We start from the raw sequence: 25,050 nt of genomic DNA on the forward strand, positions 1-25,050 counted from the left end.
ACACACGCGAGACAGATGGGAGCAGAAGGCAAGGGGGGAGCAGAAGGCAAGGGGGGAGCAGAAGGCAAGGGGGGAGCAGAAGGCAAGGGGGGAGCAGAAGGCAAGGGGGGAGCAGAAGGCAAGGGGGGAGCAGAAGGCAAGGGGGGAGCAGAAGGCAAGGGGGGAGGAGAAGGCAAGGGGGGAGGCAGAAGGCAAGGGGGGAGCAGAAGGCAAGGGGGGAGCAGAAGGCAAGGGGGGAGCAGAAGGCAAGGGGGGAGCAGAAGGCAAGGGGGGAGCAGAAGGCAAGGGGGGGAGCAGAAGGCAAGGGGGGGAGCAGAAGGCAAGGGGGGAGCAGAAGGCAAGGGGGGAGCAGAAGGCAAGGGGGGAGCAGAAGGCAAGGGGGGAGCAGAAGGCAAGGGGGGAGCAGAAGGCAAGGGGGGAGCAGAAGGCAAGGGGGGAGCAGAAGGCAAGGGGGGAGCAGAAGGCAAGGGGGGAGCAGAAGGCAAGGGGGGAGCAGAAGGCAAGGGGGGAGCAGAAGGCAAGGGGGGGAGCAGAAGGCAAGGGGGGAGCAGAAGGCAAGGGGGGAGCAGAAGGCAAGGGGGGAGCAGAAGGCAAGGGGGGAGCAGAAGGCAAGGGGGGGAGCAGAAGGCAAGGGGGGAGCAGAAGGCAAGGGGGGAGCAGAAGGCAAGGGGGGAGCAGAAGGCAAGGGGGGAGCAGAAGGCAAGGGGGGAGCAGAAGGCAAGGGGGGAGCAGAAGGCAAGGGGGGAGCAGAAGGCAAGGGGGGGAGCAGAAGGCAAGGGGGGAGCAGAAGGCAAGGGGGGAGCAGAAGGCAAGGGGGGAGCAGAAGGCAAGGGGGGAGCAGAAGGCAAGGGGGGAGCAGAAGGCAAGGGGGGAGCAGAAGGCAAGGGGGGAGCAGAAGGCAAGGGGGGAGCAGAAGGCAAGGGGGGAGCAGAAGGCAAGGGGGGAGCAGAAGGCAAGGGGGGAGCAGAAGGCAAGGGGGGAGCAGAAGGCAAGGGGGGAGCAGAAGGCAAGGGGGGAGCAGAAGGCAAGGGGGGGAGCAGAAGGCAAGGGGGGAGCAGAAGGCAAGGGGGGAGCAGAAGGCAAGGGGGGAGCAGAAGGCAAGGGGGGAGCAGAAGGCAAGGGGGGAGCAGAAGGCAAGGGGGGAGCAGAAGGCAAGGGGGGAGCAGAAGGCAAGGGGGGAGCAGAAGGCAAGGGGGGAGCAGAAGGCAAGGGGGGGAGCAGAAGGCAAGGGGGGGAGCAGAAGGCAAGGGGGGGAGCAGAAGGCAAGGGGGGAGCAGAAGGCAAGGGGGGAGCAGAAGGCAAGGGGGGAGCAGAAGGCAAGGGGGGAGCAGAAGGCAAGGGGGGAGCAGAAGGCAAGGGGGGGAGCAGAAGGCAAGGGGGGAGCAGAAGGCAAGGGGGGAGCAGAAGGCAAGGGGGGAGCAGAAGGCAAGGGGGGAGGCAGAAGGCAAGGGGGGAGGAGAAGGCAAGGGGGGAGGAGAAGGCAAGGGGGGAGGAGAAGGCAAGGGGGGAGGAGAAGGCAAGGGGGGAGGAGAAGGCAAGGGGGGGAGGAGAAGGCAAGGGGGAGGAGAAGGCAAGGGGGGAGGAGAAGGCAAGGGGGGAGGAGAAGGCAAGGGGGGAGGAGAAGGCAAGGGGGGAGGAGAAGGCAAGGGGGGAGGAGAAGGCAAGGGGGAGGAGAAGGCAAGGGGGGAGGAGAAGGCAAGGGGGGAGGAGAAGGCAAGGGGGGAGGAGAAGGCAAGGGGGGAGGAGAAGGCAAGGGGGGAGGAGAAGGCAAGGGGGGAGGAGAAGGCAAGGGGGGAGGAGAAGGCAAGGGGGGAGGAGAAGGCAAGGGGGGAGGAGAAGGCAAGGGGGGAGGAGAAGGCAAGGGGGGAGGAGAAGGCAAGGGGGGAGGAGAAGGCAAGGGGGGAGGAGAAGGCAAGGGGGGAGGAGAAGGCAAGGGGGGAGGAGAAGGCAAGGGGGGAGGAGAAGGCAAGGGGGGAGGAGAAGGCAAGGGGGGAGGAGAAGGCAAGGGGGGAGGAGAAGGCAAGGGGGGGAGGAGAAGGCAAGGGGGGAGGAGAAGGCAAGGGGGGAGGAGAAGGCAAGGGGGGAGGAGAAGGCAAGGGGGGGAGGAGAAGGCAAGGGGGGGAGGAGAAGGCAAGGGGGGGAGGAGAAGGCAAGGGGGGGAGGAGAAGGCAAGGGGGGGAGGAGAAGGCAAGGGGGGGAGGAGAAGGCAAGGGGGGGAGGAGAAGGCAAGGGGGGGAGGAGAAGGCAAGGGGGGGAGGAGAAGGCAAGGGGGGGAGGAGAAGGCAAGGGGGGGAGGAGAAGGCAAGGGGGGGAGGAGAAGGCAAGGGGGGGAGGAGAAGGCAAGGGGGGGAGGAGAAGGCAAGGGGGGGAGGAGAAGGCAAGGGGGGGAGGAGAAGGCAAGGGGGGGAGGAGAAGGCAAGGGGGGGAGGAGAAGGCAAGGGGGGGAGGAGAAGGCAAGGGGGGAGGAGAAGGCAAGGGGGGAGGAGAAGGCAAGGGGGGAGGAGAAGGCAAGGGGGGAGGAGAAGGCAAGGGGGGGAGGAGAAGGCAAGGGGGGGAGGAGAAGGCAAGGGGGGGAGGAGAAGGCAAGGGGGGGAGGAGAAGGCAAGGGGGGAGGAGAAGGCAAGGGGGGAGGAGAAGGCAAGGGGGGAGGAGAAGGCAAGGGGGGAGGAGAAGGCAAGGGGGGAGGAGAAGGCAAGGGGGGAGGAGAAGGCAAGGGGGGAGGAGAAGGCAAGGGGGGAGGAGAAGGCAAGGGGGGAGGAGAAGGCAAGGGGGGAGGAGAAGGCAAGGGGGGAGGAGAAGGCAAGGGGGGAGGAGAAGGCAAGGGGGGAGGAGAAGGCAAGGGGGGAGGAGAAGGCAAGGGGGGAGGAGAAGGCAAGGGGGGAGGAGAAGGCAAGGGGGGAGGAGAAGGCAAGGGGGAGGAGAAGGCAAGGGGGGAGGAGAAGGCAAGGGGGGAGGAGAAGGCATGGGGGGGAGGAGAAGGCAAGGGGGGAGGAGAAGGCAAGGGGGGGAGGAGAAGGCAAGGGGGGAGGAGAAGGCATGGGGGGAGGAGAAGGCATGGGGGGAGGAGAAGGCAAGGGGGGGAGGAGAAGGCAAGGGGGGGAGGAGAAGGCAAGGGGGGGAGGAGAAGGCAAGGGGGGAGGAGAAGGCAAGGGGGGAGGAGAAGGCAAGGGGGGAGGAGAAGGCAAGGGGGGAGGAGAAGGCAAGGGGGGAGGAGAAGGCAAGGGGGGAGGAGAAGGCAAGGGGGGTGGAGAAGGCAAGGGGGGTGGAGAAGGCAAGGGGGGTGGAGAAGGCAAGGGGGGTGGAGAAGGCAAGGGGGGTGGAGAAGGCAAGGGGGGTGGAGAAGGCAAGGGGGGTGGAGAAGGCAAGGGGGGTGGAGAAGGCAAGGGGGGTGGAGAAGGCAAGGGGGGTGGAGAAGGCAAGGGGGGTGGAGAAGGCAAGGGGGGTGGAGAAGGCAAGGGGGGTGGAGAAGGCAAGGGGGGTGGAGAAGGCAAGGGGGGTGGAGAAGGCAAGGGGGGTGGAGAAGGCAAGGGGGGTGGAGAAGGCAAGGGGGGGGGAGAAGGCAAGGGGGGGGGAGAAGGCAAGGGGGGGGGAGAAGGCAAGGGGGGGGGAGAAGGCAAGGGGGGGGGAGAAGGCAAGGGGGGGGGAGAAGGCAAGGGGGGGGAGAAGGCAAGGGGGGGGGAGAAGGCAAGGGGGGGGGAGAAGGCAAGGGGGGAGAAGGCAAGGGGGGAGAAGGCAAGGGGGGAGAAGGCAAGGGGGGAGAAGGCAAGGGGGGAGAAGGCAAGGGGGGAGAAGGCAAGGGGGGAGAAGGCAAGGGGGGAGAAGGCAAGGGGGGAGAAGGCAAGGGGGGAGAAGGCAAGGGGGGAGAAGGCAAGGGGGGAGAAGGCAAGGGGGGAGAAGGCAAGGGGGGAGAAGGCAAGGGGGGAGAAGGCAAGGGGGGAGAAGGCAAGGGGGGAGAAGGCAAGGGGGGAGAAGGCAAGGGGGGAGAAGGCAAGGGGGGAGAAGGCAAGGGGGGAGAAGGCAAGGAGAAGGCAAGGAGAAGAGTAAGTAAGACAGTGAGATGGAGAAAAAAAAAAAGGAACCAACCAAAGGAAGGAAGAGACCACAAGAAGTGAAAAACCAAAATGAATGCAAATTTAGGTCGTGAATCCGTCCGTCTCCTGACGCAAGCAAACAGGAGGAATGGTGCTTGCTGGAACTGATGCAAATGGGAGGAGGATCAAAAGGAAACTTCACTTGTGATGGACGTCCACAGTCCGAACATCCCAACATGTGGGGCTGGCATTACATCAAGGGGACATGTGCCCAAATTTCCAGAATTTAAAGTACTGCATAGGGAGAGGGACATACGGTTTAATATCACACCAGTAGACTATCACTTTGACTTTCAGGCAATGTGTCATCCTCAAAGGCCATGGCTGGTAGCAACTACATTATCCTTAAACACCTAACTAAGTGAACACCTTGTCGCTGTAGGCTGGTGTGCAACTAATCATTGGACTGCAAGAGGAGACATCTGTGGAATATTTAGGCTCGCATGGGGGATGGGGGAGACCAGTATATCACCCAGCTTGCCACAGACCACCAATGCAAGTGACTGGGTAAGGGATGCTGTTTTTATCAGGATTGACCTATTTGACATTTTGGATATTCCCACCACTTCCAAACTGATCATCTAAGTGCTCGACAAAAAGCAAAGACCTTATGACAACAAAGGATTCCCCAATCTGATTGTGCACAAACTAAGTATTGAGGAGAATATACCTCTACTTGATCTTTAGCCCTGTGTTCTTCCCATGGTGTAGCCAGGGAAGGAAACAATTGGGGGTCATATCTCTACACATTATATTGCACCATACCTCTCAGAGAATACTGGAGCTATTCAACCACCACTATAAGACACCTTCATCTGCTTCACTGCGGGTCATCCACCCTGATGTCACCCATTCCAGTCAGGAGCTCTCCCTACTGGCCCCACACAGTCACAGCAAAGGACATCTGGTGCGAGCAACATAGACGGGTGTCCTGATGCCCCAAGAAGACTGACATCTACTCCTTGATGCACATGGGGAGTTTGAAGCTCAGGTATCAACGGTGTGATCCCTGTATTGTCAGGGGAGTTATGAACAAGAAGGTACACGATTACCCCTCCATGATGGACTGGCCACTTTGGTGGATATCTGGTGCCAAAAGAGTGTGTGTGTTTGAGGTTTACGGGCGCTAAACAACGTGGTCATCAGCGCCCAAGCTCATAAAAACAGGAACACATGCAGTGAAGGGACTAAGACGAACAGCGATCAAGAATGGCCAAAAGACGCAGACCTGACGCAGTTCCAAATCCCCACATACAGAGGCAAAACAAGAGGAGAAGGAACACACTAAAAAAGGGAACACAAGGAAAAGAGAACAGAAACCTAAGGGAAACAAGGAGGTAATCGTGACTGGGGGACCTCTTACCTAAAACCTGGGTGAGCCAGTCACCCAGCAGCACATTAAAACCCTCTCCCTAAAATCCGAGGCAACAGATTGGACAGGACACAAAACTGTAAGACCTTAACCACAGTCTCTGCGTCGTCTTGCAAAATAGAGGGCAAATCCGGTGGCAAATAAACCACCGCCCTCTGGTCAGAGAATAAAGGACAGTCAAGTAAAATGTGGCGGACAGTAATCTGGACGCCACAAGCACTGCAGATTGGGGGGTCTTCCCGCCGGAGTAAAAAACCATGCGTTAAGGGACTGTACCCGATGCGGAGGCGAGTGAAGAGAACCTCATCCCACCTGTAAGACTGGTAGGATGTACGCCATGGTCGCGTTGTGGCCTTTACCAGACGCAGCTTATTGTCAGAAACTGCCAGCCACTCCTCTTCCCATTTATGCATAACACGAAAACGCAAAAGGAAGGTTACAGCATGGAGGGGGACGACACATTCAACAACGTGAGGGAGGGAACATGCATCTTTGGCAGCCACATCCGCCAGTTCATTTCCCCCAATACCCACGTGCCCCGGCACCCAGCAGAAAGAATCCGCCTTCCCCTGCCGTTGCAGGTGGAGGAGGGCATCATGGATGTTCTGGACGACCGTATCCGCTGGGTATAGGTGTTGCATGGTCTGAAGAGCACTCAGGGAGTCAGAACAGATGAGGAACTTAAGACTGGGAACATATCTCATCTGCTCCAATGCCCGCAAGATTGCAGACAATTCGGCATCAAGGATGGTAAACGCCGCAGGAAGCCGTAACTTGACGACTCGATCAGGGAAAACAACAGCACAACCACAGAGCCCCCTGTTTAGATCCATCTGTGAATACAGGTACATGGTCCGGATGCTGGTTTAAAATATCGTAAAATAAGGAGGTAAAAACAAACGCTGGAGTGCAGTTCCTCCGGTTCTCTGACAAGTCTAGAAGGATGCTGGGCCTCTGGAGCAACCAGGGAGGCAGGCGAGTAAAACCTTGTCGTTGGGGGGCCACACGCTCCACACCAAGGGACTCAAGCAAATGCTTGGCACGAATCCCAAATGGTCTCGTTGCCCTGGGACGACTGGAAAAGAGACGTTCCATAGGCAGTCGGGCAATGGTAGGGTACGCAGGGGAGGTAGGACAGGCAAGGAAATGACACACCCGTCACACCATGAGGAGTTTCCACCGGATGGCGAGCGGCGGTCCCCCTGCCTCAGCACACAGGCAGGGGATGGGACTGGTACGGAAGGCACCAGTGGCCAGCCCGATACCCTCATGGTGTACTGCGTCAAGGATCTTCAGATACGAAGGTCTTGCTGACCCATACACGGTGCAAGCATAGTCAATACGCGATCGGATGAAAGCCCTATAAAACTGCAGCAGACGCGCCCGATCTGCTCCCCAGGACCGATGGCTCAGAAACTTCAAAATATTCAGTGCCTTCAGGGCCCGCACCTTGAGGTCTTTAAGGTGAGGCAACCACGACAACTTGGAATCAAAAGTGAGGCCCAGGAACCTCACAGTGTCTCTAAAAGGAAGAACGGTGTCCCTCAGACGCAATTCAGGGGAGGTAAAAAGACGCCGAGAACGATTAAAATGAACACACACAGATTTGTCTGCAGAAAAGATAAAACCAGTCTTTGCAGTCCACGCCTCTAAGCGCTTTATCGTAAGCTGCAACTGCCGACTAACAGTGACAAGACTGGAGGAAAAACAGAAAACAGTAAAATCGTCCACAAACAAGGAGCATTGGGCAGGACTCCGGATAGTGGACGTGATACTGTTAATAGTGACGGCAAAGAGGGTGACACTTAAAACGCTGCACTGCGGAACACCATTCTCCTGCACGTACAAATCAGATAGCACATTACCAACCCGATACCGAAAGAGGCGGTGAGAAAGAAAGGACCAAATGAAGATGGGGAGACGGCCACGAAAGCCCCACTCATGGAGTTGATTGAGGATAAGGTGGTGCCAAGTAGTGTCATACGCCTTATTAATGTCAAAGAAGACCCCTAGACAATGCTGGTTACGTAGGAAGGCCTGCTGGATGGCGGCCTCAAGCAGGGTCAAGTTGTCTATAGTGGAACGACATCTCCGAAAGCCACACTGAGAGGGGCTAAGGAGCTGCCTGGTCTCGAGCAGCCTAACCAGGCGGCAGTTGACCATGCGTTCTAACGTCTTCCCAACACAGCTCGTCAAAGCAATACTCTGATAACTACTAGGATGCGTTCGCTCCTTCCCTGGTTTGAGGAGGGGAATCAAAATCGCCTACCTCCACGAGTCAGGGTACGTGCCGGATAAACATATCATATTAAAACAGTTCAGGAGAACTTCCTTGGATGGCAGCAACAAGTGCCGCAGCATGCTGTACCAGATTTGATCATGACCAGGCGCAGTATCATGAGCCACAGACAGCGCAGAATGCAGTTCCCACATTGTGAAGGGGCAGTTATAGGGTTCAGAATTGAGAGACCAGAAGTCCAAGTGACCCCTCTCGATGGCAGTGCAGTAGCGGCAGAAATCTGGATCACGGTTAATAGTGGCGGTAGAGTCCGCAAAATGCATGGCCAGTGTCTGGGCAATGTCTCTCGGAGACATCCGAGGAGACATCCCCTGATGCAACAATGCCGTGACAGGTAGCTGGCTGAGTTTTCCGGAAATCCTCCTGATGGCTTCAAATACTTTCGTAGAACTAGTGGAGCGAGAGATGGAGTTCAAGAACGATTGCCATGACCGTCGTTTGCTCTCTCTAATCACTCGCCGCACTCTGGCCCTTGCCACCCGAAAGGCCGCAAGATTGTCAGCCGAGGGACGGCACTTGAAGCGGCGCAGAGCTGCACGGCGGGCTCGGATGGCTAAGCGGCACTCAGTGGTCCACCAAGGGACAGGACGCCTCTTGGGATGACCGGATGACCGTGGGATCGACAATTCAGCAGCATGGGAGATCACGGTCTACCCATTCCTGGACGCTGGCACGGTATTCCAAAACAGCCAGTTGGCTGAAAAGTGTCCGGTCACCCTGCAGAGGTGCCACCGTGGTGGCACTGGGAATGCCACAGCCTCATCCAGGAGGCGAATCCAAAAGGGTAAGTGGTAATTAGAATTGAGGTCAGCAGCAGCCTCCCACAGAGCAGAATCCGCAAGTGCTGGAGAGCAAAGGGAAAGGTGAATAGCTGGTGACGACACAGAAGCAGTACAGAAATGAGTGGGAGCACCAGAGTTCAGGAGGCACAGTTCTTCAGACATCATGAGGCTTTCCAGAATGCGACCCCTGGGGCAAGTAGTCGGAGAGCCCCATAAGACATTATGAGCGTTGAAGTCCCCCAGAAGAAGAAATGGGCGGGGGAGTTGTCTAATAAGGTACGTGAGAGCCTCAGGGTCTATCGCATCCTGAGGGGGTAAATAAACTGAACAGACTGTGAGCCTCCAACCCACAAGAATGTCAACTGCAACTGTTTGCAAGTCGGTGACGAGAGGGAGCTCAGATGAGGGGTGCATGTCACGGACAAAAACCGCAACACCACCCTTTGCCCTTTCCCCCGTCAGATCAACTTATCGAAATACGGTATAGCCCTGTAAAGAAGGAGAATCAGTGGCCCGAAAATGTGTCTCTTGGAGACATAAGCACAAGGGGCACTCTCGTATAAGGAGTTGTAATTCGGCCGCATGCGTCCTGAACCCATTCAGGATCCACTCTAATATGGGAGCCAGCGATCAGAGTGGCTGAACTTTCACCCTGCCTCTGTGCTTTGGAGGTGAGCCCGTACTGGCCTGAGATTTATTCCTGGGGCGAGAAGATCGTCCCCGGTCGACATCAATGTCCATAAGCTCTGATGACGACCCATGGGAGATGTCAGACAGTACAATGGCCTCGTCATTGGACCAATGCTGACTAGTCTCCTGAGGTGACAAAACCTTCACCTTCTGAGGCTTTGTCTTTGGGGGCTTAGAATGCAGAGCCTTGTCAACATTTGGAGCTTCACTCGCCTGGGCAGAAGGCGCCATATGGGGAGAGGCAGGAAGTACCCCAGTGTCAGCAACCACGGCCTTGTCTGACGTAGCGGGGAGAGCCGCAGGTTGCAAAACAACTGCAGCAGCGCAAGTGCACAGGCAAGTGCAGGTATTAGTGCTAACACTAGCAACCTCCGTTTGCGTAGCAACAGTGGCCAGTTGTACCGGTTTTTTGAGAGCGGAAGCGAAATATGTTGAAAATACAGGAGGTTGCATGGCCTTAAAGAGCTTCTTGGCCTCACCATAGGGGATGCACTTAGATGTTTTAATCTCCTGTACCTTCCGTTCTTCGAGATAGATGGGGCAAGTCCAGAGCAATTCACACAATTCACAGGCGATGAACAATTGGCTCCATCATGGGCAGGCTGACCACATTTACCACAAGTGGCTATCCCATTGCACCCCAACGTAGTATGCCCAAAGCACTGACATTTAAAACAGCGCATTGGGTTGGGGAAATATGGCCGTACTGGCAAACGTAAGAACCCCGCTTTAACATGCTCTGGGAGTCTCGGGCAACTGAACGTGAGAATAAACGAGTCGGATTCGACTAGGTCCCCATCGACTCATTTCATAATATGCTGTACGTCAACAATACCTTCTTCAGCCCACTTAGATTTTAACTCATCTGTGGGAATATATCCACCAAGTCCCTACATGTCACAACACCCTTACTGTAGTTCAACGTGGAGTGGAGCTCGGTCTCGATAGCGTACTCTCCGAGACAGGTTGCTTTCTGAAGAGAAGCGACTTGACGGGAACTAGAAGTCTCAACTAACAGAGTACCATTGCGCAGTCGCTTAACAGATTTCAGTGTTCCTGCAATTCCCTCAAGACCCTTGTGGATGCAAAAGGGAAAAACCCTCTCAAAGCTACCCTCCTTCCTTTTAATAATCAAAAACACATTCTGATTATCAGCATGTGCTCCGTTACTACAGTCTGTTAAATCTCTAGCAACACCAGGCGCTGGAGGACTCTCAGCACATAGCCGCTTTTTCGATGGGGTGTGTTTTCCTACCAGTGGCCCACCCAAGCCACTGGTAGGGGGAAATGTAGAGGTCGAAGGGTCCATTGCGGTCCCACGAGCAGCTAGGGAACTAAAGGTCTGCTCAGACAGAGCCGCGAGTGGCTGAGTAAGCCTTATACAACTGGGGTTTGGCAGGTGCCCCAGAGGTTGCCCGCTTACGACTGTTCCACCCCAACAGCTATGCATCTTCTAGGCACGGAGCACACTGAAAGATCGAGGGGTTTTTATAGAGGTTGGCCTTCCTCCCAATCCAGGCGGTCAAGCCAAGATTACCATTCCCCGCAGCACACAACATTTCACCGCCGTGCCGTATGGTGGTCGCTGAAGCATGTCGGGGGGGTTACGGTGACAGGAGACTGGCAGCGCAGACCAGTCCCCAGCTCAGGACCCCAGGGTCGCGAAGCCTGTACTCAGCAAGTGAATGCTGAGCCCCTGGGGGATGGTGCCAAAAGAGCCATCATGATCATGGGTGCAGTAGATGACAGCGGACAATGGGTGTACGTGATGCCCCTGTAAGTTGTCCTTGCCCAAATAGCTGGATTACAGGTGGAATTCCAAGCCCATGACAATAATAGCTGCAGAAGATTCCACACCTGATGGGTATATGATGCACCATGTAAAGTGTCCTTCCCCAAATAGCCTGCACTTCTGTAAAATTTGGAAAGGTGGAGGCCAGATCCTGCAAGGGGACCATAAATTAGAAAGCCAAAAAATGAAAGAATAAAAATGAAAACTACATCCACAGCTTGCACTGAAATTTATTGCTCATGTAGCCAAATTGGTGCTTGTAAGCCAACAACCACATGAATACTGTGGATACAGTGGTTATTTCTATGCAAGCTGATTGCTGGTATCGTGCTGTTTAATTTTAAATTGTCCCCACCACTCCTGCAACTACATTGAAACTGGAGACATTAATACTAAAGTTCTGACTTCCTTTCACTGTGGATTTCAGGCACAGATGAAGACTTGAACGGGTTGCTGCTGATTGCACCAAAGCTGCACATTTGTACTGAACCAGTTGCTGTAACAGAGGTTAAGATGCATTTATTAAGCCTCATACTAAAATGGGAAGGGATTTGGTGAACTTCTTATAGGCATGTTAGTGGTGTCAACATCATGTACCTGTGAGAATCTCAGTAAGAGGGGCTGTTTTGTTAAGTATAGGTCATATGTCCAGCAAGAAAGTGCAAAATAATTTTGTAAGTGTAACACTTCCTGGAGTTGTTGAGGAGGTTCATTACATCAGAATATAAGTAGTTTGATAAATAATGTATAGTTTTCTTCCTTTTAAATTAGCCAGTTGTTCTGATGATGCAAATATTCTGTACCATTTCATATTTAGTAACTAGTCAGACAGTAATTAAATGTGCTATGTAGTTATATAGTGTTATGTGATTTATAGAGTGAATATTGGAAAAGAGCAGTTTCTTTTACTTCTAACTGTAAATATGTTGCTGGAAAACTGTAGTGTTAAAAACGGATTTTGTTTCATTCTTTTGTTTCCTGTTGAACAAGAAGAAATGACTGATGGTTTGTTAAGTTTGAATGTCAGTTACCTAAAATGATTGACAAGTAGAACACAGAAACATCACCTGTGTGCTTCAATCTCATTTACACAAATTTTCTATCCTGTGTGAAGTAAGACGGAACAACTTGAACAAAGTCTGAGATCAGAAAAGGTGATAAAATGTATATTCTGCTGTCGAAGTACTGTCTAAACAAGATGGAAATCAATAAGAAGAAACAACTTACTATAGCTGAAGAACATTCATGCAGGAAACTGACTACTAGTATCAGTTGCTGCAAGAAGTAAATACAGAATGTTTAAGTATAACCAACTACTAATGTGAAATTTAATGTACTTGCTTAATGAGTGGCAATGTACGACAAGATTTCCTTCAGAAATAAGAAGATATTTGAAAAAAGCAATTAAAGTCCATGAGAACCTTATGAGACTAAAATAACTTATACATGAATAAAGTGAAATTGTTTCCATCCCAGAGGGTAATTTAATGACCCTGTGATAGTTTCAAATTACAAAAATCACTGTAGTGAATTAAGTTGTTTTAACATGTAAAAGCATGTACTTCAACATTCATATAAGTATATCATAATTTGAGTTACATAAATAAGAGTAACAGTTATACATTTACTCATTAAATGATGCAAGCCTTAAATAACACTAACTCCAAGTGATATTTTTGTGATCTAATTAACATTAAAAAACCAAAGGAATTAATGGTGTTACATATTACTGGCTTCTGTCACACTTAGCAAAAAAAGTAAAATGCAGTGTTGTTCAATTTTTCAACTGAAAAATTGGAGAACATCTGTAAGGGTAGGAAAGAGTCTTGCTGTATTTACCCTCAGATTCATTATTGTTGCCTGTACATGTGAATGGAGTATCATTCAGCAAGAGTTTTTAAACCTTCTGAAATTGGAACAGAAAGAAGGGTCAATTGTTTTCAAGGAATGAAGCAGATATCTAAAAATGTACTTTCCCACAACTTTGAAAAAAGTGTACTCCTACCTATACCAACAACTATGTTATTAAACAAATACTGTGCATAATCTAAGTTATTAAATAAGGCAGAATAGACATGACTAAGAAACATACTGATAAGAATTAGCTTCTGAACATAATTCAAAGTAAAAATACCTATTCTTCATCCATCATTATATTTGTAGGCTCCTCTTCAAGGATTCAGCCATTTTATATCAATAAATTTATGCATGGAGTGGGTGGGAGATAGTGTTTCATTATAAAGTTGTACTGAAATATTTTCATGATATTAAGCTGCTCATAGATCATAGGTTCATTTGATTCTGCATGATAAATTTCATCACATTCAACACAGCTTTGATTTAGAATCTTTTCTATGGTTTATAGAAATTCACTTGTGACAACATCACTGATAGAATTTCCTTTCATGTTGGAGAAGCTGGACACACAGCTATAAATATTAACACACAAACTGTTGCAACTTCCTAGGCGTTTCTGCTCATAGGCATATGTGAAGAGTGGTATGTATCATTTACCACAAAGTCTCTTCACCATTACCATTTTCCCCAAAGAATTCCTTATCCTTACCAGAACAGTAACTATTTAGTGTACAGGGAGCAGATGGTTGAAATACTGCTCCTGCTACTCTTGAGACAGATGGAAGTGAGTGACACTTTTCTTTGTTTCTGGAAAAGAAAGACAGTTATTCTTGCCATAGGTTAAAATTTCACGAAGTGCTAAGTAGAAAAAAAAAAGAAGCAGCTTAAATCAGTTTTACCTAACATAATCTTAAATCATTTGAAAAATCTTTGGAATAAACTCAATCATCTAATGCAAAAATATTGTCACTGTGTTGACATATTAACAGAGACCAATGTCGTCCCAGGTATCAACTTCTGTTTTCATGCAGAAAGAAAACTATTGGAATAATGTATCCTATCTCTACATCCAACTGAGCAACATCTCAGTAGGCATCAGCATGTGCTAGTGGAAAGGTTACGCTGTCAGTCATTAGCACATAAACTGTTTCAAAATGTGTGCTAAAAGGAAAGTCCAGGAACTAATGTGGTGGTGATTGTTGGCAAATAATCATGTGGAATCTGAAATTCATTATGGTATTTGTGTTGCAGTGATGAGTGAACATGTCGTATCAGGTGTCACTTGCTCAAATGGAAGGGTTAACATCTAAGGCAATTAACTACATGACCAGCTATCTGTAGTCAGTGAATAATCTACTCAGAAAATTCATGGAAGTTTATGAAAATGATTTCTTTTTCCAATTTATTAAATTTGGTGGTGGGAGAGGGGAGGGGGGAGGTGGGGACAGGGATATTGCTGAAAACTAAGGTTATGTTAATTTCAGAACTACTTTCTGAGAACAAAAGATGACTAGATAATCTCTTCCTTGCACTTACATTTGTATAATAATGAAAAGGTGAGTGAGTGGGTTGGTTGGTTGTTAGGTTGGTCAGTTGGTTGGTTAATTAGTTCATGTTCCATAGATCATCTGAATGTTTCTTTTATTGAAATAATGTGGAATGAGTCAGTTTATAGGATATGTATACATGATTAGTGTTAACATTAATAAACACACAATTATGTTTAGTCCTACTCATGCAACTACACTTCCTTTTTTACATGCTACCAATTTTTAAGTAGAAATTGGTCAATGGAATAGAGGGAACTGTCTAAGAGAAATGATTTTAAATTAGATTTAAAATTTGCATTGCTCCCTGCCAGACACTTTAAGATATTAGGCAAATGATCAAAAATTTTTGTTGCTGCACGTTAATCACTTTTCTGAACCAACGGCAACTTCAACAATGGCTAGTACAGGTAATTTTTCCCTCTCTATAATTGTAGGTATGGGCATCAATTTTGTTCTCAAACTCTGAGGGATTCCTTATGAGAGATCATTAGCAATTGTATGTATTGTGATGCTGCAGTTAAAATGCATAGATCCTTAAAGAGGTTCCTACAGGACATCAGTGGGTGAACACCACATGTTTCTTATTACTCACTGCTCTGGAACCAATACTTTTTTTCTAAGTTATGAGTTACTACTGAAAATTATTCTGCAAGTCATTATTGAGTAAAAGTGTTCAAAATAAGTCTGGAAGTTCAAAATCAGCTGAAAATAATTGTTTGAGAAGCTGAGCAATATGCTGCTTCCAGTTTGAGGGTTGGCAGTATGTACACCCAAAAATTTGGAACATCCTACCTTATTTACTCACTTCTTCCCATGTGCCACATCAATTTTTGGTGTGACTATTTGTTGCAAAGAACTGATTGTAGTGAGTTTTTTAAATATTTAGGGGGAGTCTATTTTCAGAGAACCAGTTAAGAATTATTTGGAAACTATCATTTACCAACCATTCTGTTGCTGTCTGTGAAACAGTATTTATTACAAAATAGTATTTTCTACAAAGAATACCAATTTTGCTTGTTGAATGTTAAGTGGAATGTCATTCACATATAAAAGAACAGGAGTGAACCCAAAATTGAACCCAATGAGATTTTTTTTCCCCAGTCGCTAAAATGTTCTGTATTTCCAATACTGTCTGAATTATTCTGCACAACCCTCACATTCCACTTGTTAAGTAGGATTAAAACAAGCTGTGTGTAAAGCCATCAACTTCATACAACTTGAGTTTTTCTGAGAGAGCAACATGATCTACACATTCAGATGCCTTGGAAAGATCAAGCTGTAAATAATAATATGTTGTCAGTTGATATTTTTGTGAACTATTTGATAAGCAAATGTTTAAATAGCGCTCTCAGATGAGCTACACTTCTGGAATTCAAACTGATATGCTAAATAAATTTTTTCCACTGAAGTGTGCAACTACACTTGGGTACATTACTTTTATAACTAATTTGGAACAAAATGTCAAGAAAGAAATTAGATAAGTGAGTCTGTCTTGCCACCTTTCTTATGAAGTTGTTTAACAATTATTGCAGATTTTAACTTGTCTGGAAAAATTCCCTGCGCCAGTGATGCATTGCATATATCGCTAAGGAATTTACTTATTAAGTCAGTACAACTTTTCAGAATTCTGTTTGAAATTCCATCAAACCCACATTAACTTTTTTTTACAGTTCTTATAACTATATTACGAGGGTCGGTCAAAAAGTAATGCCTCCCATTTTTTTTTCTACTTAAAAAAATTAAGGTAAGTGAAAAATTTGAATTTGGTGCCATTCCTCAAACCTTCTGCAATCCACTGCAGTAGTAACTTTCTGTGTCAACAGGTGGCAGCACAGCAGAAGTTTGTAAGATGGCCGACATCGATGTTCGTTTGAGACAGCATTGTGTGATTGAATTCTTGAATGCAGAAGGTGAAACGCCCATACGCATTCATGAAAGACTGAAGAAGGTGTATGGTGTTGTGACAGTGGATGTCAGCACTGTTAGACGATGGGTTCGTCATCGTAAGGAAGCTGAAGGGCAAACACCGTTGACTGACGAAAAGCGGAGCGGCAGGCCGGTGAGTGCAGTGACTCCACACAACATTCAGCAAGTTGATGACATCATTCGTGGTGACCGTCGGGTGACTGCAGATGAAGTGTGTCGCATTATTTCTCTTAGTAAAGGCAGTGTGATCATGATTATTAAACAATTGGGGTACTCAAAAGTTTGTGCACGGTGGGTTCCAAGAATGTTAACCGATCAGAATAAAGAGGCAAGGAAAACAATAGCCTCCGTTTGGAGGGAGATGAGTTTCTGAAAAAAATTGTGACCGGGGACGAAACATGGGTGCATTTTTTTGAACCCGAATCAAAGAGGCAGTCAATGGAGTGGCGTCACACAAGCTCGCCAAGGAAGAAAAAATTCAAAACTGTGCGATCGGCAGGGAAAGTTATGGCAACAGTTTTCTGGGATACAGAGGGTGTGATTCTGGTTGATTTTTTGGAGCAGGGATGCACAATAAATTCTGTTCAATACGTCACAACCCTCAAAAAACTTAAAGCACGTCTTCAGCGAGTTCGCCCAACAAAATCAATGGCAGATGTTCTTCTTTTGCATGACAATGCAAGACCACACACCAGTCGTCACACCTCTGACGAGATTGTCAAAATTGGATGGGAAGTTTTGCCTCATCCCCCATACAGCCCTGACCTGGCACCATCAGACTTCCATCTGTTCGGGCCGCTAAAAGAAGCTCATCGTGGGATTCATTTTGAAGATGAGAAGGCCGTCAAAACATCCGTGCGTCAATGGCTTAGGAAGCAGAGCTGTGATTTTTACCGTGCTGGGATACATGCCCTTGTTCAAAGATGGACCAAAACTGTAGAGATGGGCGGAGATTACATTGAAAAATGACAAAATGATCCTCAATGTTGTGGTTTTCAACCTATGTAATTGCATTTAAATTTCCTGACAATTAAACGTAGAAAAAAAAATAGGAGGCATTACTTTTTGACTGACCCTCGTAATTTCAGTGAAGAATGTTTGTGCTACTTATAGTTGACTTTTTGAATGACTTTTTTAATATATTCCCTTGCTTCTTGAACTGGATCATTTAATCTTATGTTTGGTGCTAAGTTTAGAAAGTAATTATTAAAAATACGTGCAACTTGTGAATTATCAGTCACAACACTATCATATAGCTGAACTGTTATGGGAACCTTTACAATGACTGGCTGTCCTGTCTCCCATTTGACAATGACCCATATTTAATCTCCATTACTTAGTTCTGTCATGACATGCTAACTTTTGGACATATTACAGCATTTCTATATTAGGCTGGCAATAACACATCTTGACTTACCCTGTCCCTTACATAAGTGTCCCCTCTTCCTCTTACACATGTTTTTAATTCCCTTAATTATACACTGCTTACTTTTTTACAGATCTTGCGTATAATTTTTTAGGAAAGTAACCTTCAAATACTCTCACAAATTTACTATGGAATAGATTGAACTCAATATTAGCATCTCTTTCAACATACTGTCGCAAAAGAAGTTGAGTAGCAACATGGTGTAGTGGTTATGATACTAAACTGTTGCATGGAGGGTCATGAGTTCGAAACTCACCTGGCTGTACAATTTTAATTTCTATATTCAGTTCAAGTACATTCTATAAGTATCCACAGATGTCAAGAATCATTGTACTGGAATGTTCTTTAACTGTACATATACCATATGTGTTCTGGCTGGAGGCAGTTTGTTCCACACTCTTGTATGGGCAAGTGCTGAATAAACCACCTCCCACATGACATTACTCTGGTGGTGAAACTGGTTATTGCAACTTGTGATAGCACAAATTATCGATGACACAGTGGCTCCCATCAGGCCACAACTGAGCTGCAGCTTACATGGGGAGATACCCGAGTTCTAGCCATATTCAACAGATCTCAATCTATCGGAGACAGAAGAAGGAGAGAATATTATGATCACAGCAACTGTGTGCCACCACATGAGACATCCTTCCGGGTTCTCTGGTGGTGATGACCAAGATCCAAACAAGTGGCTAAAGGTATATGAGCATACAGCCAAATTTAACAAATCATTTTAGCCGATGCCAACTCCAGGACAATGAAGACGAACAAGAAGATGTGGGTGCAGAACGATGTAGGTCACTATCACTGCAAGGTAGCTGCTGGGGAGGATGCTCCACAACATGCTGATCAAGGTCTCCATTGCCATTTAGAAGCTCCAGCACCTAGCTGCTGCAACCTGGAAAACTAAAGGGTGTGACCTTCCTTGGAAATGAAGCTGCCGAAGAGAGAAATCCTCCGCCGTTGATCACTACAAAAATGATAGGAAACTACACTCCTGGAAGTGGAAAAAAGAACACATTGACACCGGTGTGTCAGACCCACCATACTTGCTCTGGACACTGCGAGACGGCTGTACAAGGAATGATCACACGCACGGCATAGCGGACACACCAGGAACCGCGGAGTTGGCCGTCGAATGGCGCTAGCTGCGCAGCATTTGTGCACCGCCGCCGTCAGTATCAGCCAGTTTGCCGTGGCATACAGAGCTCCATCGCAGTCTTTAACACTGGTAGCATGACGCGACAGCGTGGACGTGAACCGTATGTGCAGTTGACGGACTTTGAGCGAGGGCGTATAGTGGGCATGCGGGAGGCCGGGTGGACGTACCGCCGAATTGCTCAACACGTGGGGCATGAGGTCTCCACAGTACATCTATGTTGTCGCCAGTGGTCGGTGGAAGGTGCACGTGCCCGTGGACCTGGGACCGGACCGCAGCGACGCACGGATGCACGCCAAGACCGTAGGGTCCTACGCAGTGCCATAGGGGACCGCACCACCACTTCCCAGCAAATTAGGGACACTGTTGCTCCTGGGGTATCGGCGAGGACCATTCGCAACCATCTCCATGAAGCTGGGCTACGGTCCCGCACACCGTTAGACCATCTTCCACTCACGCCCCAACATTGTGCAGCCTGCCTCAAGTGGTGTCGCGACAGGTGTGAATGGAGGGACGAATGGAGACATGTCGTCTTCAGCGATGAGAGTCACTTCTGCCTTGGTGCCAATGATGGTCGTATACGTGTTTGGCACCGTGCAGGTGAGCACCACAATCAGGACTGCATACGACTGAGGCACACAGGGCCAACACCCGGCATCATGGTGTGGGCAGCGATCTCCTACACTGGCCGTACACCTCTGGTGATCGTCGAGGGGACACTGAATAGTGTATGGTACATCCAAACCGTCATCGAACCCATTGTTCTACCATTCCTAGACCGGCAAGGGAACTTGCTGTTCCAACAGGATAATGCACGTCCGCATGTATCCCGTGCCACCCAACGTGCTCTAGAAGGTGAAAGTCAACTAACCTGGCCAGCAAGATCTCCGGATCTGTCCCCCATTGAGCATGTTTGGGATTGGATGAAGCGTCGTCTCACGCGGTCTGCACGTCCAGCACGAACGCTGGTCCAACTGAGGCGCCAGGTGGAAATGGCATGGCAAGCCGTTCCATGCAGCATCTCTATGATCGTCTCCATGGGAGAATAGTAGCCTGCATTGCTGCGAAAGGTGGATATACACTGTACTAGTGCCGACATTGTGCATGCTCTGTTGCCTGTGTCTCTGTGCCTGTGGTTCTGTCAGTGTGATCATGTGATGTATCTGACCCCAGGAATGTGTCAATAAAGTTTCCCCTTCCTGGGACAATGAATTCACGGTGTTCTTATTTCAATTTCCAGGAGTGTATTATTAAGCTTCCTGTAATCAACACAAAAGCACCAACTGCCACCCTTCTTCCTGACGAGGATGATGGGAGATGACCATGGGCTCTGCAAAGGCTGAATAATGTCATTCTTCATCATTTTCTCTATGTTATCATGAATTATTCAACATCCCGTTGATGACACATGGTATGATATCTCGTTTATTGGCTGATGTTCTCCGGTGCTAATCTGGTGCTTCACTGTTGATTTGTCTAATTTGCCCTTCACCTGTGGATTGAAGAATTTGGAGAACTCTTGAAGAATGTCAAGTAGCTTCCTTTGTTGTTCCTTAGTGAGATCTGTTGATAGTGTTGCTAGAAGATCTTGTCTCATAGTGGTAGTGCTAATTTCGCCTACAGACTTGGCATGGGAGGTTTCTATGATGTTCAGCTGTTCTTCAACTAATGCCTCAGCATTTGCTGTACACGTGTCTTTGAAGGATCTGCAGTTCTTGGCGATAGTTAACTATCCATAATTCACTGAATCCATTGTGCTGGACGTGCAGACCGCGTGAGACGACGCTTCATCCAGTCCCAAACATGCTCAATGGGGGACAGATCCGGAGATCTTGCTGGCCAGGGTAGTTGACTTACACCTTCTAGAGCACGTTGGGTGGCACAGGATACATGCGGACGTGCATTGTCCTATTGGAACAGCAAGTTCCCTTGCCGGTCTAGGAATGGTGGAACAATGGGTTCGATGATGGTTTGGATGTACCATACACTATTCAGTGTCCCCTCAACGATCACCAGAGGTGTACAGCCAGCGTAGGAGATCGCTCCCCACACCATTATGCCAGGTGTTGGCTCTGTGTGCCTCGGTCGTATGCAGTCCTGATTGTGACGCTCACCTGCACGGCGCCAGACACGCATACGACCATCATTGGCACCAAGGCAGAAGCGACTCTCATCGCTGAAGACGACACGTCTCCATTCGTCCCTCCATTCACGCCTGTTGTGACACCACTGGAGGCGGGCTGCACGATGTTGGGGCGTGAGCAGAAGACGGCCTAACTGTGTGCGGGACTGTAGCCCAGCTTCATGGAGACGGTTGCGAATGGTCCTAGCCGATGCCACAGCAGCAACAGTGTCCCTAATTTGCTGGGAAGTGGCGGTGCGGTCCCCTATGGCACTGCGTAGGTTCCTACGGTCTTGGCGTGCATCCGTGCGTCGCAGCGGTCCGGTCCCAGGTTGACGGGCACGTGCACCTTCCGCCGACCACTGGCGACAACATCGATGTACTGTGGAGACCTCACGCCCCACGTGTTGAGCAATTCGGCGGTACGTCCACCCGGCCTCCAGCATGCCCACTATACGCCCTCGCTCAAAGTCCGTCAACTGCACATACAGTTCACGCCCACGCTGTCGCGGCATGCTACCTGTGTTAAAGACTGCGATGGAGCTCTGTATGCCACGGCAAACTGGCTGACACTGACGGCGGCGGTGCACAAATGCTGCGCAGCTAGCGCCATTCGACGGCCAACACCGCGGTTCCTGGTGTGTCCGCTGAGCCATGCGTATGATCATTGCTTGTACAGCCCTCTCGCAGTGTCCGGAGCAAGTATGGTGGGTCTGACACACCGGTGTCAATGTGTACTTTTTTCCATTTCCAGGAGTGTATAACTTACAAGGATAACTTAAAAGGACATTTACCCCCTTCCACAAATTGATGATACACTAGACTGTCTGAAGTGGGATAAGTTTTTCTCAACCTTGGACCGTATAAGGTTGGAAGACAGTTGTCTGACGTTACTTATGAAGTTGATTTCGACACCGACACAAGATGACACAAGATCAGAGATACGGTCCATGTCTTTCAAATATATCCCTATATGGACCCTGCAGCCCAGGGTAAATTCGAAGCTCCAGCGACAGGCAAAAAGTGGAAAGGTGATGAAGAGCATAGTGGCAAAAGAAATTCTAAGTAGTTCACTGCCAGGGGGAAAATCAGTCATCAAGAGTTGGAGTATGCACGACCGATGACTCGTTCCTTGACTAGGAGGACGTAACACCGAGCTGCTGTTCTCTTAAGGAGGGAACAACATTGCAGAAGAAGGTGAGTATCACCGTGATGCAGTGGTTATGATACTAAACCGTTGCATGGATGGTTGCAAGTTCAAAACTCACCTGGACTGTACAATTTTAATTTCTATATACGTTTCAAGTATGTTCTAGAAGTATCAGCGAATATCAAGAATCATTGTACGGGAATGTTCTGTAGCTGTATATATACTGTATGTGTTTTGGCCGGAGGCAGTTCACTCCCCACTCTTGTGCAAGTGCTGAATAAACTTCCTTATATGTGACATTATAGTTCATCCTATACCAGCCCTTTTACTTACTTTTAAAACATTTTAATCTGTTCTCATTAATAAGCCTCACTGCTTTTATGGGCCCACCTCAAGGTAGTAAGTTTCCATGTTGTTTATTTCCAATAATTGTGCATCATGTTCAGATACTCCATTAGCAATTGGGTACACATTAATTGTTTTAAGCCTGGACACTGTCCATTATCATTGTCTTACTACTTTGCTGCACACAATCTGGGAAACTGCCTATTGAAATGTGATTGAAAGATCCAAATAATAATTCTAGTTAATTTTTCTTGTCTGTATATTTTAATAAATCTACAATTAAATCTCAGCTAACTACTAACACTTTTTTCTTGTCTGACAAGTAGCTCAGTAGTGCATCTAGATTTCTCATAAATAACTGAAAAGTTTCCTAGAAGGGATCTGTAAATTGTTACAATTATCAAACAAGTATTCTGCAGTAACAACTCACAAGCACATGCATCAATGAAGAAAAAAAAAAGAAAAAAAAGAAAAAAAACTACTTGTTTCAATATTTTTGATTTTGTGTCCAACTTTAACTCATGTTCCAACTTCTCATTTTTCCATATTAACTTTATACAAAAATGATAGAAGTCTATAACCCCTGATATTTAACTTCTTCCCTGTTGTTAATGGTGTTCAGATAGGTGCTGAATCTATATCAATTATTTCTTGTTTTTCAACCCCCTAATATTCTAATGACACTTTAATTTATTTTTCCAATGGTGAGACAAAACATGAATGGTTAGTTGTCACAGCACACCATCAAACAAATCAAACAATGACCAAGGAATTATCTGTTGTACAGGAAACGGTACAGCTCTGTGGGATGTGAAAAAAATTGAATACATGTATTTTATGGAATATGGTAAAACTATCACTTTGAGAGTATACTGACATTAAGAAAATTCAGAAGAGTCATCAAAATAAAGTTAATTGGCTACTGACATCTGTGGGTTTTTTCCCCAACCAAAAATCCTGCTCTTTCTCTGGTAAAGAGGTAAGAAAAGTTCTGTCATTCTGAATCTTAATTTTTTAAATCCATTACCTATAGAATCCAGATTTAATTACAAATTATTATGTTCTATACCCATAAATGACTGATTACAAACATTTTGAGGCCAAATCAAATTTTAGACACCAAAATATGGCTGACTACAATCTTAGCTGGCAAAATTTTGAAAATAGTAATTTTTAAATGTGTAGTGGGGCAGGGCAGTGTTGGTCGTTTGTGTTTTGTTAACGCTATCATTCAGTCCACCTACCTTGATAGGATTCTTGCCAATGTCCCTTCACTTTGTGGTAACAGCTACTTGTTAGGCACTGTAAAGCAGCATTGATGAAACCACTACCTAATACGTACCACACAAAGGCCACGTAACTCTAGTTAAAAGTCAGTTTATGAAAGTTCATTGGGCATTTGGCATATTCAGTCCACTTCCAGAAAATCATTTAAAATTAGATTAACTCTGTTTTTTATTTATATTGAAACACATGAAATGGCTATCAAGTCTGTAGGATGTAGTCCATCATGAGACAGGCACCACACAGACACTGGGATAGATCCTCACACTGGATGATGCATGGGTCAGCCAAGTGTGGCCAATGCAAAGCCAACAGTGGATAGTAAATGGTTGTAGTCTCCTTTATGGTTTGCAATTTATTTGGAGAAATCAGGGGACACCAATCCACACTCAGAACTTCCAGCAACTGTCAGCATAGAGTTGATGAAGTCCACTTCTGGTAACCCCCCCCCCCCCCTCCCCCAATCTCCAAAGCCAGTACCCTGGTAGGCAGCTTGGCCAACCAGTTAGCATGGCTGTTCCCTGGGATGACAACACGATCAGAGGTCCTTACAAAGAGAACCAACCATGCAGCATAGTGGAGGTCACACAGGAGACCCTGGATGGTAATGATCAGGGGGTGTCAAGGGTAGCACAGGTCAATAGCCTGAAGACTACTCAGACAGTCACTGTAAACTGAAAACATTTCACTGGTGAAAAAATTAACATGACAGAGGACTCCAGCAATGGCTTTCAATGCTATAGTAAATACACTTCAACTGTTCAGCAGGAGTGTACTTAATGGCACCTAGCATACAATCATAGAGCCATCATTGTATACCACATCTGAGCCCAGAAATGCATCAAGGACATCCAAGGACAGACAGAAAAAAACCATAGGGTCTATTGATTCTGTTGGTCCAAAGGGGAGGTTGAGGCAGATCTCAGTATGGGGTGCACCCCATGTGGACACAAGTGACAAGAGGTGACAGTGGAGAAAGATGTATTTCAGTGTAGAGACTCCATATGCAAACTGCAGATTTGACTCCAAATTTTGGTCTCTGTTGTAGGAGGTGCATCTTCTTACCAGGAAGGACGACACAGTAGTTATGACATTAAGGGAAGCAGTGAACATGGGATGCACAGTTGAGCAGCAGTTTTTGGCATACAATTTGTAGGGGATGCCAGGTACTATGAGTAGGATGTTTACAGGGCTGGTACAAAAGC

The 25,050-nt window shown here is 47.9% G+C and overlaps 1 protein-coding gene across 1 annotated transcript in view; it reads right to left on the reverse strand.

The window, feature by feature from the left end:
• Positions 1 to 11,381: 11,381 nt before the first annotated feature.
• The window catches only part of LOC126326972 (structural maintenance of chromosomes protein 4-like), a gene marked incomplete at both ends in the record, with an annotated part of 43,349 nt that continues 29,680 nt past the window's right edge, over positions 11,382 to 25,050 (reverse strand). The window contains one exon of the mRNA XM_049995815.1: positions 11,382 to 11,522. Coding sequence (XP_049851772.1) covers positions 11,382 to 11,522 — 141 coding nt within the window. The remainder of the gene's footprint in view (positions 11,523 to 25,050) is intronic.

This window comes from Schistocerca gregaria, unplaced genomic scaffold (assembly GCF_023897955.1).
Source record: "Schistocerca gregaria isolate iqSchGreg1 unplaced genomic scaffold, iqSchGreg1.2 ptg001007l, whole genome shotgun sequence".
Taxonomy (NCBI): Eukaryota; Metazoa; Arthropoda; class Insecta; order Orthoptera; family Acrididae; genus Schistocerca; species Schistocerca gregaria.